Source organism: Kogia breviceps, chromosome X (assembly GCF_026419965.1).
Source record: "Kogia breviceps isolate mKogBre1 chromosome X, mKogBre1 haplotype 1, whole genome shotgun sequence".
In the NCBI taxonomy this organism is placed as follows: domain Eukaryota; kingdom Metazoa; phylum Chordata; class Mammalia; order Artiodactyla; family Physeteridae; genus Kogia; species Kogia breviceps.
In genome coordinates this window covers 1968643-1983049 of record NC_081330.1, presented here as the reverse complement: position 1 = coordinate 1983049, position 14407 = coordinate 1968643, and the positions used below count along the sequence as shown (strand labels likewise).

Genomic DNA, 14407 nt, shown 5'->3' with positions numbered 1-14407 from the left:
AGAGCACCACCACCTCGGCCCCCAGGCATTCCCATGAGCTCCTGCACTTCCTTCAAACAAAATGGGGGTCCTTCCTGTCCTGGACCCCTGCTTTAGGTCAGGCCCGGTCCCCTGGAATCTTCCAGTATACCTCTTTGTGTTCTGCTATGCTTTTTCTACAGCAAAGGGATTCTCTTTATGAAGGAGTATCTGAATGCTGCTGAGGTGTCCTCTGGGAAGCCACCGTCTTCATTCTATAGCAGGTGAGAAGTCCCCGATCTTTCCATGCCCGGCCTTCTCCTGCCGGGCCCTGTGTTGTCCTCATTCCTGCATCCCCAGTACCTCATTAAGTACTTCACCCACAGTACCTTCCGTGTAATCATTTATTGACTAGGTAGATGCGTTAACCGCTCACGGACATGATTTATGCCTTTCCAGATGTTCTACCTAACTCGATGCCTTTGCACTCCCCTTTTGTCATTAAGTCATCCTACGCTCCACTTCCAGCACCATCCATTTCTGCCTGTATTTGTTTCTTGGTAGACTACGAGCTTTCTTCTGTGAAATCCTGAGAGCATCACTCTTGATAGAGCTGGTGAGGCCCTTAAGAACCATCTAGTTAATTCCATCCTGTTCCAGAACTCAGGGCTCCTCTCTTCAGCTCCCATGCTCCTGCCAGCACGCCAGGTTGCCTCATTTGAACACACATTTCACTCGTCATCTCTTTGTCTGCTTGCTTCTGGATGCCATATTGAAGGGCACCTCCATGCCACCTCAGCTGAAATCTAACCCACACTGAGACACGTCCATCACCCCACTGCTAGGGTGAGGGTTTTAGTAACAGAGAGGTGCATCCTGGCCTTATTTCAGGATTGGGCCTCTGGGGACTCCAGACCAGCTTTCACTGCTGCTGTGGAATGACGATCATGGGCGTAGGGGGTCAAGTTCAAGTGCCTGCTCAGCCCCCATTTGCTGGATCATTTTGGAGAAGATGCCCAACCTTTATGAGCCTCAGTTCCTTCACTTGAAACTCCTTAGAGTGATTTTTCCTAGTAGCTTTATTGAGATATAATTAATATATCAGAAAATTCAGTCTTTAAAGTGCACAGTCCAGTGGGTTTTGGTACATTTACAACGTCGTGCGATCAACACCACCATCCAATTCCAGGACATTTTTATCACAGAAAAAGGGAACCCCAGACCCATTCGCAGCACCCCCAGCACCACAAGCCACAGCCCCTGGCCACCACTATTTTCTGTCTCTATAGCTTTTTTCAGGGATGTGGTTTTTTGTTTTTGTTTGTTTCTTTGGGGGTTTTTTGACATGCCACGCAGCATGTGGGATCTTAGTTCCCTAGCCAAGGATCGCACCTGTGCCCCCTGCAGTGGAAGCTCGGAGTCTTAACCACTGGACCGCCAGGGAAGCCCCCGCCTTGTGGTACCATCTAGCGTTTGCCTCTATGACCTCTGTCCATCTCCTGGTTTTTCTTCCAGTCCCACCAGTATTTTGTTTAATGGGGCACTTAGAGTTGTGTAGTCCAGTGTGTTTTTGCCTTTTGCTTTACCTTCCAGGAGGCTTAGAGGTAAGCTTAAATCTCAGAAGAAATCAGAAGCTGGGCTGAAATTCTGGCTCACCCCTTACTCCAAGCATGACCTTAAGCAGGTCACTTAACCTCAGGAGGTCATCACACAGCTCCTGTTAGCACGACAGCTTCACTAAACCATATCCCAGAGCTTGTAGCTAGTTGCCCTTCCCTGGAAACAGGGGGTTTTTTATCATTATTTTTTATTATAAAAAGTCATATTATTGAAAAATGAAGATGCGAAAAGGAAAAAAAAAATCATCCCTAATTCCAACGTGTAACCTAGCACCCTATTATGTTGGAATGTTTCCTTGTTTTTCTTGTTCCCATTCTTAGTTGACTCCTGCTGTGAGTGGGCTCCTGGCGATTGTCACATTATAACCGAGGCACATACGTGGGGAGAAAAGCCATGGTCCTTTCCCCCTGGTCTGTGAAACTGACAGTTCTCCAGAATCCTAGCCACCCCCTTCTCATCTTCCTCACCACAGCAGGTCTTCTTTGCCCCCAGTGTAAGAGCTCTTCTCTGAGAGGATTATGCCTCGTTGGCACCACGTTCATTTAGCATAATGGATGATGGCTGGTCATGCAGAGTCATGTGTTAATCAGAAAAGCATTCTCCGCTCATGACTGCTCTCCTCTCTCCCATCACATTTCCTGCAGCGTCAGCAGCATTGAGGACTCACACGACATGGAGAAGAAACTCCCACATGACAGTACTCCGTACTCTGAGCGGTAAGTCTGCTGTGTTACCAAGGAGCCCACAGGTCTCCAGAAGGAGAAGCAGGTGAGGGAGATTTACACGCTAAAAGTCCATTTACTTTTGCCTGCCGCTTTGCTACTTCTGGTCCATTTCCAGATGGGATGTGTCACACCACAGCAAAGGACCCTGCGTCCCTCATTGGGGTGTCACACTTGTGGCAATGAAAGCCTTTGAATCCAGCTAAGACCAAAGGGCACAAACAGTGAGTGGTGGCAAAGCTAGGGCTAAACCCCAGGGCCCTGAGTACTCCCAGACTCTGCCATCTGACTAACTGTGAGCTGGGACTGGTGGTGGTAAAATAGGAGGGAGGAACAGGGCTGTGACGAGGGCAATGCTGTCAAGAGACTGAGCCCTGGACCAGCAGCAAGGCAGGCAGGGACTTTTGACAGGTTCTGAGGTCTGAGGAGGAAAACCAGGGGGTGACTTGAGGAACAAAGGCAGGGATCCTGGAACTGGGGAGATAATCAATCTACAAGTCGGTATCTGGGACTTCAGTACAAGGTCCCAGCAGGCTCCACAGCCACACTGACTTTGTGATAGTCCTTGGACCCACGCTGCCTCTGTGATACTCCAGGTAGGACTCAGTGCTCCCAGGCATGAAGAGAAGGGTCATCAAGACAAGGGGCCAGGTAGGGCGTACAGAGACGTGTCTCCTGTAGGAGAAGACGTATGTCTTCCTATTCTAGGTGGGAGCAGCCCCCCATGCAGATATGCTAGGCAGAGGGACAGAGACAAGCAAGCTACCTGGAATAAGAATCAGATCGCGGTGTCCAGGCATATGATAGAGAGTAGGGTGAAGATACAGGACTTGTTTCTGGAAACAATGTGAGGGTCTACAGTGGGCTGTGGTCCAGTCTGGCCCAAGGCTGTATGGCCAGTTCACACCACAGAAAAAGATGGCAGGCTGGGAATCCTGGCAGCAGCCTAAGCCTGGCTGCGTCAAACCACAGGATCTGGCTGCATCACATCAATAGTCTGCATACCAGCCTCACCGTGGATTCTTGTTTTTCATTTCCCAGGACAAGTGGAGGGATCTGCACTTACTGCAACCAGGAGATCGGAGACTGTCCAAAGATTACCTTAGAACATCTTGGCCTTTGCTGCCATGACTATTGCTTTAAGGTAAGGAAGACAGGTGGTGCTGCTGAGAACATCATCCAGAGCTGGGGAGCCTTTATGGGTTCAGAGAGTGTGGAGAAGGCTTTATCTCTGTATGAATGTGCTCCATCTCAAAGGCTTTGCAGAACTGGGAGCTGAATGGACTCCCAAGTCGAAAGGAGTACTATGTGCTTAATACTGTGAGGGAAACAAAAGCAGTCTTCTTGGGAAAGACTGTTCCCAGCAGACAGCCAACAAGTGCAAAGGCCCTGGGGCAGCAGCATGGAGTATTTTAGCTCACATGGCTGGAATGACATGAGTGAGGGGTGAGTGGTAGGAGATAAAGTCTAAAGGATGGCTAAGAACTGGATCATGTAGGCCTTTCAGGACACAGAGAGACTTTGGGTTTTATTCTAAATGCAGTTGGAACCTACTGGACAGTTTGGGTGGTGGAGAGACAGGGTCTGACTCATGCTTTTCAAAGGATCCCTCTGACTGCTAGGTGAAGGAGTGACTGTAGAGGGGCAGGAATGGGAAAAGGGAGATCAGTTAGGAAACTGCTGCAGTAGATCAAGCTAGAGAAAGCAGTCACTTGATTAGGGAGTTGGCAGGGGACATGTCAGGATGGTGGCTGGGTCGGGGATACTGTTTGAAAATAGAGCTGGCAGGTTGTGGCTATGAGAAAATGAGAGGAGTCAAAGGAGATTGCAAAGTTTGGGGCCCAAGCCATCAGCCAAAAGGAAGGTGGCGCCTTTTACCGAGAGGGGAAGGACTGGAGGGGAGCAGGTTTGAGCAGAGGGAAGGCAGAGATGAGTGAAATTGAAGATGCCTCAGTGAGAGCTACGCGAGGAGCTCACATGGCCATTTGGATATGTGAGTTTGTGTTCCAGGGTAAGGCGGCTGGAGCTGGGAGTCCTCAGGGCATGCTTTTTCCCTGAGCCGTCCCTGGCCTGATGGAATCGCCTAAGGTGTGAGTGGGTGGAGAGGGGGGCTGACGCTGAGCCTTGTGGCTGTCTAGCATTTAGAGGTTGGGAAGAAGAGGGGGTCCACAGAGGAGGGTGAGAAGTAACACAGAGTGCGATGCCCCAAGTGACACAGTTTCTCCAAAGACTGCATTGGTCACCCTGTCAGTGGTTGCTGAGAGATCAAATGGGATGAAGCCTGAGAATTGACTTTGAATTTCACAGCATGGTGGTCATCTGTGACCTCAGTTGGAGCAGTTTTGCTGGAGTGATGGGGATAGAAGGTTGACTGGAGTGGGCTCATGTGGAAATGGACAGAGTGAGCCTGGAACACTCTCCTGATGGGTTGGCTTTGTAAGGGAGCAGTGCAAGCAGACAGTGGGGCAGAGGTGCCAGGCATGGGTTGATGCTGATGGGAGCGATACAGTAGTGAGCAGACACTGATGACGCAGGAGAAAGAGACGTTGATGGTGATCATGATGTACGTCTGTAGGAGAGAGAGATGGGTACCAGTTGACACATGGCAGGAATAGGAAAGGCCAAATCTCTGGGTCACGTACAGAGAGGTTCCCAAGTTGGCTGGTGGAAGAATGAAGAACTTCAGTCCTTGCTTAGAAACCATGATCATCTATGAGTGAGGGTGGGCAAGGGGTGCTGGGCACTTGAGAAGAAAGGGGAGTCTGTGAAATATTGTCTCAGAGACAGGGTGGATGGGCTGTGCAGAGCCCACTTGAAGGGAGGGCTCGTTCATTCCTATGGAGACCGGTCAGCGTGTACTGTGTTGTTCCCTAGCCAGGCTCAACCACAAGGGTGAAGCAGGGGCAGTTGCATTTACTGGGGCAGAGATTATGCCAGGTGAGTTGGCAGGGTTTAGTCTGTGTGCAACGGAACAATAACAGTGAGGCGGTGAGCTGGTCCAGTAATGGAGGTTCCAGCGGTGGCAGAGACCAGCCAAATAAGCTGGAGGACATAGAAATCAAGCAGTGGGGTGTATGACTTATTGGTTGTAATGAGGTCTAGAGCAGCAGTTCTCACTCTGGACTGTACATCTCACACTTGACCATCCCCTGAAGGGCTTGTTAAGACAGAGTGCTGGGCCCCAGCCCAGTATCTAACTCAGTACGTCTGGGTGGGACCTGAGAATTGGCCTCTCTAACAAGTTTCCAGACAATGCTGAGGCTGCTTGTCCACATAGAGTCTGGCCAGAGCAGTGGCCGAGGTAGAGAGGGGCCCAGAACATTGGAGGAAAGGAACAAAAGGCCACGTGGTAGGAAGCTCTTCCATCTGCGTGGATCCAGAATTGACTCAGGGGTGCTGCAGGGAGAGACTGTGACATGTCATTTGGCAAAGAACATTCTGTTTCCCTGATTCCTGTACTTACATGAAAACTTACTAGAAACTATTAGGAACAATTATATACCAATAAATTGGACAACCTAGAAGAGGTGGATAAATCCTTAGAAACATACAGCCTACCAAGACAGAACCAAGAAGAAATTGGAAGCTTGAACAGACGAATAATAAATAAGAAGATTGACTCAGTAACCAAACATCTCTCAACAAAGAAAAACTCAAGGCTGGGTCTTCACAGGCAAGTCTACCAAACATTTAAAGAAAAATTAACACCAATCCTTTTTATACTCTTCCAGAAATGGAAGAAAGAACACTTCCAAGCTCATTTTATGAAGTTAGCATTATCCTGACACCAAAGCCAGGCAAAAAATTAGAAATAGAGCTACCAGGTGATCCAGCAATCCCACTTCTGTGTATATACACAAAGGAATTGAAATCAGGCTCTCAAAGAGGTGTCTGTATTCTCTGTTCAGTGCAGCATTGTTAACAATAGCCAAAACATGGAAGCAACCTAATTGTGCATTGCCTGCTGAATGGCTGAAGAAAATGTGGTATATAGGGACTTCCCTGGTGGCGCAGTGGTTGAGAGTCCGCCTGCCGATGCAGGGGACATGGATTGGTGCCCCGGTCCGGGAAGATCCCACATGCCGCGGAGCGCCTGGGCCCGTGAGCCATGGCTGCCGAGCCTGCGCGTCCGGAGCCTGTGCTCTGCAACGGGAGTGGCCACAACGGTGAGAGGCCTGCGTACTGCAAAAAAAAAAAAAAAAAAGAATCCGACTGCTAATGCAGGGGACACAGGTTTGAGCCCTCGTCCGGGAAGGTGCCAAATGCCACGGAACCACTAAGGCCGTGCGCCACAACTACTGGGCCTGTGCTCTAGAGCCCACAAGCCACAACTACTGAGCCCACGTGCCACAACTACTGAAGCCCACGCACCTAGAGCCTGTGCTCTGCAACAAGAGAGGTCACCGCAATGAGAAGCCTGCACAGTGCAACGAAGAGCAGCCCCCGCCTGCCACAACTAGAGAAAGCCCACATGCAGCAACAAAGACCCAACACAGCCAAAAATACATTAAAAAAAAAGAAAATGTGGTATATACACAAAATGAGATATTATTCAGCCTTTAAAGAAAGAAGGAAATCCTGCCATTTGCAACAACATGGATGAACATGGAGGACATTATGCTAAGTGAAGTAAGCCAGACACAGAAGGACAAATGCTACCTAGTACCACTTATGTGAGGAATCTAAAACAGCCAAACCCATAGAAGAGAGTAGAAGGGTGGTTGCCAGGGGCTGGGGAGGGGGGAAATGGGGAGGTGATGGTCAAAGGGCACAACATGTCAGGTACCCAAGATAAGTAAGTTCTAGAGATCTAGAATATTTTGTCAACTTTTGGTTATATACTTTAATTACAGGGCACCCCTGTTAAACAGAGAGCAAAATTACAGGAGTCTCAGACCTAAGCAACTCTGGGCACATTTGGTCTCACAGAGCCAAGTGTTGGGTGAAGGGTGCAGTTGGAGTAGGTTAGAGTCCCAGGAAGGCTTTGTGAGGGAGGTGGATCCAGAGTCAGAGGTGAAGAGGTGTCCAAGGGTATTTTCCAGGTGGCTAAACAGGTCTCCATCGTGCGTGCAGAGGGAATAGGGATGCAGAGGCAGGCAGGAGGCTGGCAGGCCTGGGAGGAGGAGGCACAGAGCGGCAGGGCTTTTCAACGTGCCTGATTGGAGTTCCCACAGGGCTGGGGACTTGGAATTGTGGCAAAATAGGCTGGATATTCTTGGGGAATTCTTGGAATGTGGGCAGGGTGCCTGAGAGCCACCCCTGGGGTCCCTGAGCACAGAGGTGAAGAGGATATTACTTTCCTAAGATCACACAGCTGCTCAGAACCGAGGGTGGAAATCCTGGTTCCGACATCAGAGCCAGTGTTGTTTCAGCTACACCCTGCAGCCTCCCAGGAAATGCCATTCCATTGCTCAAGTTCGTTTGTATAAACTAATCTGTCACTATCCTTAATTGTAGGTTTATCTTACCTTTGTTAGATTGACGTAACATTTTAAAATACTAGTTTGTAGGGGACTTCCCTGGTGGTCCAGTGGGTAAGACTCCACGCTCCCAGTGCAGGGGGCCCAGGTTCAGTCCCTGGTCAGGGAACTAGATCCCTCATGCATGCCTCAGCTAAGAGTCCGCATGCCACAAGTAGGAGTCTGCATGCCACAACTAAAGATCCCGCATGCCGCAACAAAGATCCTGCATGCCACAACTAAGACCCGGTGCAGCCAAAATAAATAAATGCTAAAATAAATAAATAAAATGGAATACTAGTTTGTATTGTTATATTTAGGAAGAAAGAGAAGACACTTATGGCCACAGCATCACAACAACCTTTTAGAGTCCCCGTTCTCCGCAGCGTGAGGCATGTTGCAAGCCCAGATTATTGATTTTTTTTCCTGTGTTCCCAGAGGTGACCCCCTAAATGGATCAGCACCACTAGCTAGCTAAGTTGAGGTTCAAGTCCTGGTCTACAGTAACTAGAATCACAGAGGGCTGGTAGATTTACAGTGAAAAAATGGCCAGGAGGATCGCCTCATCCACCAGAGGGCAGACAGCAGCAGCAAGAAGAACTACAGTCCTGTGGGACAGAAACCACATTCACAGAAAGACAAGATGAAAAGGCAGAGGACTATGTACCAGATGAAGGAACAAGATAAAACCCCAGAAAAAAAACTAAGTGAAGTGGAGATAGGCAACCTTCCAGAAAAACAATTCAGAATAATGATAGGGAAGATGACCCAGGACCTCGGAAAAAGAATGGAGGCAAAGATCGAGAAGATGCCAGAACTGTTTCACAAAGACCTAGAAGAATTAAAGAACAAACAAACAGAGATGAACAATGCAATAACTGAAATGAAAACTACACTAGAAGGAATCAATAGCAGAATAACTGAGGCAGGAGAACGGATAAGTAACCTGTAAGACAGAATGCTGGAATTCACTGCCACAGAAGAGAATAAAGAAAAAACAATGAAAATAAGTGAAGACAGCCTAAGAGACCTCTGGGACAACATTAAATGCAACAACATTCACATTGTAAGCGTCCCAGGAGAAGAGACATAGATAGGACCAGAGAAAATATTTGAAAAGATTATAGTCGAAAACTTTCCTAACATGGGAAAGGAAACAGCCACCCAAGTCCAGGAAGCGCAGCGAGTCCCATACAGGATAAACCCAAGGAGAAGCACGCCGAGACACACAGTAATCAAACTGACAAAAATCAAAGACAAAGAAAAATTATTGAAAGCAACAAGGGAAAAACGACAAATAACATACAAGGGAACTCCCATAACGTTAACAGCTGATTTCTCAGCAAAAACTCTACAAGCCGGAAGGGAGTGGCAGGACATATTTAACGTGATGAAAGGGAAGAACCTACAACCAAGATTATTCTACCCCGCACGGATCTCATTCACATTCGACGGAGAAATCAAAAGCTTTACAGACAAGCAAAAGCCGAGAGAATTCAGCACCACCAAACCAGCTCTACAACAAATGCTAAAGGGACTTCTCTAAGTGTGAAAGACAAGAGAAAAGGACCTACAAAGCAAACCCAAAACAATTAAGAAAATGGTCATAGGGACATACATATCGATAATTACCTTAAATGTAAATGGATTAAATGCTCCAACTAAAAGACATAGGCTGTCTGAATGGATACAAAAACAAGACCCATGTGTATGCTGTCTACAAGAGACCCACTTCAGACCTAGAGATACATACAGACTGAAAGTGAGGGGATGGAAAAAGATATTCCATGCAAATGGAAATCAAAAGGAAGCTGGAGTAGCAATACTCATATCAGATAAAATAGACTTTTAAATAAAGAATGTTACAAGAGACAAGGAAGGACACTACATAATGATCAAGGGATCAATCCAAGAAGAAGATATAACAATTATAAATATATATGCATCCAACATAGCATCTCCATACATAAGGCAACTCCCAACAGCTCTAAAAGAGGAAATCGACAGTAACACGATAATAGTGGGGGACTTTAACACCTCACTTACACTAGTGGACAGATCATCCAAACAGAAAATTAATAAGGAAACACAAGCTTTAAATGACACAATAGACCAGATAGATTTAATTGATATTTATAGGATATTCCATCCAAAAGCCAAAAGCCGTAGATTATACCTTCTTCTCAAGTGCTCGTGGAACATTCTCCAGGATAGATCACATGTTGGGTCACAAATCAAGCCTCAGCAAATTTAAGAAAACTGAAATCATATCAAGCATGTTTTCTGACCACAACGCTATGAGATTAGAAATCAGGTACAGGGAAAACAACGTAAAAAGCACAGACACATGGAGGCTAAACAATACATTTACTAAATAACCAAGAGATCACTGAAGAAATCAAAGAGGAAATCAGAAAACACCTAGAGACAAATGACAATGAAAACACGATGATCCAAAACCTATGGGATGCAGCAAAAGCAGTTCTAAGAGGGAAGTTTATAGCTATACAAGCCTACCTCAAGAAACAAGAAAAATCTCAAATAAACAATCTAACGTTACACCTAAAGGAACTAGGGAAAGAAGAACAAACAAAACCCAAAGTTAGCAGAAAGAGAGAAATCATAAAAATCAGAGCAGAAATAAATGAAAGAGAAACAAAGAAAACAATAGCAAACATCGATAAAAGTAAAAACTGGTTCTTTGAGAAGACAAACAAAGTTGTTAAACCATTAGCCAGACTCATCAAGAAAAAAGAGGGAGAGGACTCAAATCTATAAAATTAGAAATGAAAAAGGAGAAATCACAACTGACACTGCAGAAATACAAAGGATTATAAGAAATTACTACAGACAACTAACTATATGCCAATAAAATGGACAACCTGGAAGAAATGGACAAATTCTTAGAAAGGTATAACCTTCCAAGGCTGAACCAGGAAGAAATAGAAAATATGAACAGACTGCTCACAAGTAATGAAACTGTGATTAAGAATCTTCCGACAGGGGCTTCCCTGGTGGCGCAGTGGTTGAGAGTCCGCCTGCTGATGCAGGGGACACGGGTTTGTGCCCCGGTCTGGGAAGATCCCACATGCCGTGGAGCGGCTGGGCCCGTGAGCCACAACTACTGAGCCTGCGCGTCCGGAGCCTGTGCTCCGCAATAGGAGAAGCCACAACAGTGAGAGGCCCGCGTAACGCACACACACAAATAATCTTCCAACAAACAGAAGTCCAGGACCAGATGGCTTCACAGGTGAATTCTATCAAACAATTAGAGAAGAGCTAACACCCATCCTCTCGAACTCTTCCAAAAAATTGCAGACAAAGGAAAACTCCCAAACTCATTCTGTGAGGCCACCATCACCCTGATACCAAAACCAGAGAAAGATACTACCAAAAAAAATTACAGACCAATATCACTGATGAATATAGATGCAAAAATCCTCAACAAAATACTAGCAAACAGAATCCAACAACAGACTAAGAGGATCATACACCATGATCATGTGGGATTTATCCCAGGGATGCGAGGCTTGCTCATTACACGCAAATCAATCAATGTGATACACCATATCAACAAACTGAAGAAGAAAAATCATATGATCATCTCAATAGATGGAAAAAAAGCTTTTGACAGAATTCAACACCCATTTATGATAAGAAACTCTCCAGAAAGTGGGCATAGTGGGGGAACCTACCTTAACATAATAAAGGCCATACATGGCAAACCCACAGCAAACATTTTTCTCAATGGTGAAAAACTGAAAGCATTTCCTCTTAAGATCAGGAAAAAGACAAGGATGTCCACTCTCGCCACTGTTATTCAACATAGTTTTGGAAGTTCTAGCCACGGCAGTCAGAGAAGAAAAAGAAATAAAAGGAGGAATACAAATTGGAAAAGAAGAAGTAAAACTGTCACTGTTTGCCGATGACATGGTACTATACACAGAGAATCCTAAAGATGCTACCAGAAAACTACTAGAGCTAATCAACGAATTTGGTAAAGTAGCAGGATACAAAATTAATGCACAGAAATCTCTGGCATTCTTATACACGAATGATGAGAAATCTGAAAGTGAAATTAAGAAAACACTCCCATTTACCATTGCAACAAAAAGAATAAAACGTCTAGGAATAAACCTACCTAGGGAGACAAAAGACCTGTATGTAGAAAACTATAAGACACTGTTGAAAGTAATGAAAGGTGATACAAACAGATGGAGAGATATACCATGTTCTTGGATTGGAAGAATCAATATTGTGAAAATGACTATACTGCCCAAAGCAGTCTACAGATTCAGTGCAATCTCTATCAAATTACCACTGGCATTTTTTACAGCACTAGAACAAAAAATCTTAAAACTTGTATGGAGACACAAAAGACCCCGAATAGCCTAAACAGTCTTGAGGGGAAAAAAACAGAGCTGGAGGAATCAGACTCCCTAACTCCAGACTATACTACAAAGCTACAGTAATCAAGACAATATGGTATTGGCACAAAAACAGAAATACAGATCAATGGAACAGGATAGAAAGCCCAGAGATAAACCCACGCACCTATGGTCAACTAATCTATGACAGAAGAGGCAAGGATATATAATGGAGAAAAGACAGCCTCTTCAGTAAGTGGTGCTGGCAAAACTGGACAGCTACATGTAAAAGAATGAAATTAGAACCCTCCCTAACACCATACACAAAAATAAACTCAAAGTGGATTAGAGATCTAAATGGTAAACTGGACACTATAAAACTCTTAGAGGAAAACATAGCAAGAATACTCTTTGACATAAATCATAACTAGATCTTTTTTGAGTTATCTCCTAGAGTAATGGAAATAAAAACAAAAATAAATAAATGGGACCTAATGAAATTTAAAAGCTTTTGCACAGCAAAGGAAACCATAAACAAGACGAAAAGGCCACCCTCAGAATGGGAAAAAAATATTTGAAAACAAATCAACAGACAAAGGATTAATCTCCAAAATATATAAACAGCTCATGCAGCTCAATATTAAAGAAACAAACAACCCAATCCAAAAACGGGCAGAAGACCTGAATAGACATTCCTCCAAAGAAGATATACAGATTGCCAACAAACGCGTGAAAGAATGCTCAACATCATGAATCATTAGAGAAATGCAAATCAAAACTACAATGAGATATCACCTCACACTGGTCAGAATGGGCATCATCAGAAACTCTAGAAACAATAAATGCTGGAGAGGGTGTGGAGAAAAGGGAAACCTCTTGCACTGTTGGTGGGAATGTAAACTGATACAGCCACTATGGAGAACAGTATGGAGGTTCCTTAAAAAACTACAAATAGCATCACCATATGATCCAGCAATCCCACTCCTGGGCATATGCCCAGAGAAAACCATAATTTAAAAAGAGTCATGTACCACAATGTTCATTGAAGCGTGATTTACAGTAGCCAGGACATGGAAGCAACCTAAATGCCCATCGACAGACAAATTGATAAAGAAGATGTGGTACATATCCACAGTGGAATATTACTCAGCCATCAAAAGGAATGAAATTGGGTTATTTGTAGAGATGTGGATGAATCTAGAGACTGTCATACAGAGTGAAGGAAGTCAGAGAGAGAAAAACAAATATTGTATATTAATGCATATATGTGGAACCTAGAAAAATGGTACACATGAACCGGTTTGCAGGGCAGAAATAGAGACACAGATGTAGAGCACAAACGTATGGACACCAAGGTGGGAAAGTGGTGGTGGCGGGGGGGTGGTGCTGGGATGAACTGAGAGATTGGGACTGACATATGTACACTAATATGTATAAAAGGGATAACTAATAAGAACATGCTGTATAAAAAAATACATAAAATCAAATCCCCCAAATAAACAATAAATGGCCAGGAGAGAGGAAGTGAAGAACAGGAGCCGTGAGAGCGGAGCTTGGCGAGAACACGCAGGGGCGTCGGGCCCGAGCAGCTGGTCCCCAGCGCTTTCAGCTGGAAGGCAGAAGGCGCAGTCCGGGCTGGTGCGCAGACAGCTGCAGTCCCGGGAAAACGGGCACTCTTGCTCTCCTCTTATTTGACAGTGTCTGCAGGCCACGCTGCTGTGACTCCTCGCGCCAGGAGGGTCCGCTGCAGGCGGCTGGCTGTTCTCATCCTTCAGACGCTCGCTGCAGAGACGCCGGCGCGGCTGGACTGCTGAAATAGCTTTACCTTTCAGTGCCTTCGTGTCACCTTCTTTTGGACTTTAAACGTCACAATTAAAGCCCTCCTGTAGATGAGGAAATGGAGGCTCAGGGGGCCTCAGTAACCGACCCAAGCTCACCTAGCTAATCAGCAGTGGATTTAGGGCTCAAACCCAGGCCCGATTCTGAAACCTGGGCTCCTGACCACTGTGTGATCTTTCTGCCTGTTAGGTTTTTCTGTCTCTGTTTGGGTTTCGTCTCCGTTAGCCGTTTTTAAATTGTCTGCTTCGAAGCCCAGGATGTGCCATCAGTTTGGAGCCGGCCCGCCCCACTCGTTGACGTTGCTTCACTAGTGTGTTAACCTCTAGCCTGTTTTCTCTTTCAGTGTGGGATTTGCAGTAAACCGATGGGGGAGCTTCTGGATCAGATCTTCATTCACCGTGACACCATCCACTGTGGGAAATGCTATGAGAAGCTCTTCTAG

At 45.6% G+C, this 14407-nt stretch overlaps 1 protein-coding gene across 1 annotated transcript in view; it reads left to right on the top strand.

Moving 5' to 3' along the window:
* The window catches only part of ZNF185 (zinc finger protein 185 with LIM domain), a 54817-nt gene that overhangs the window by 37372 nt on the left and 3038 nt on the right, over positions 1-14407 (top strand). Inside the window, exons 21-24 of the mRNA XM_067023384.1 lie at positions 162-242; positions 2223-2294; positions 3342-3444; positions 14309-14407. Coding sequence (XP_066879485.1) covers positions 162-242; positions 2223-2294; positions 3342-3444; positions 14309-14407 — 355 coding nt within the window. The remainder of the gene's footprint in view (positions 1-161; positions 243-2222; positions 2295-3341; positions 3445-14308) is intronic.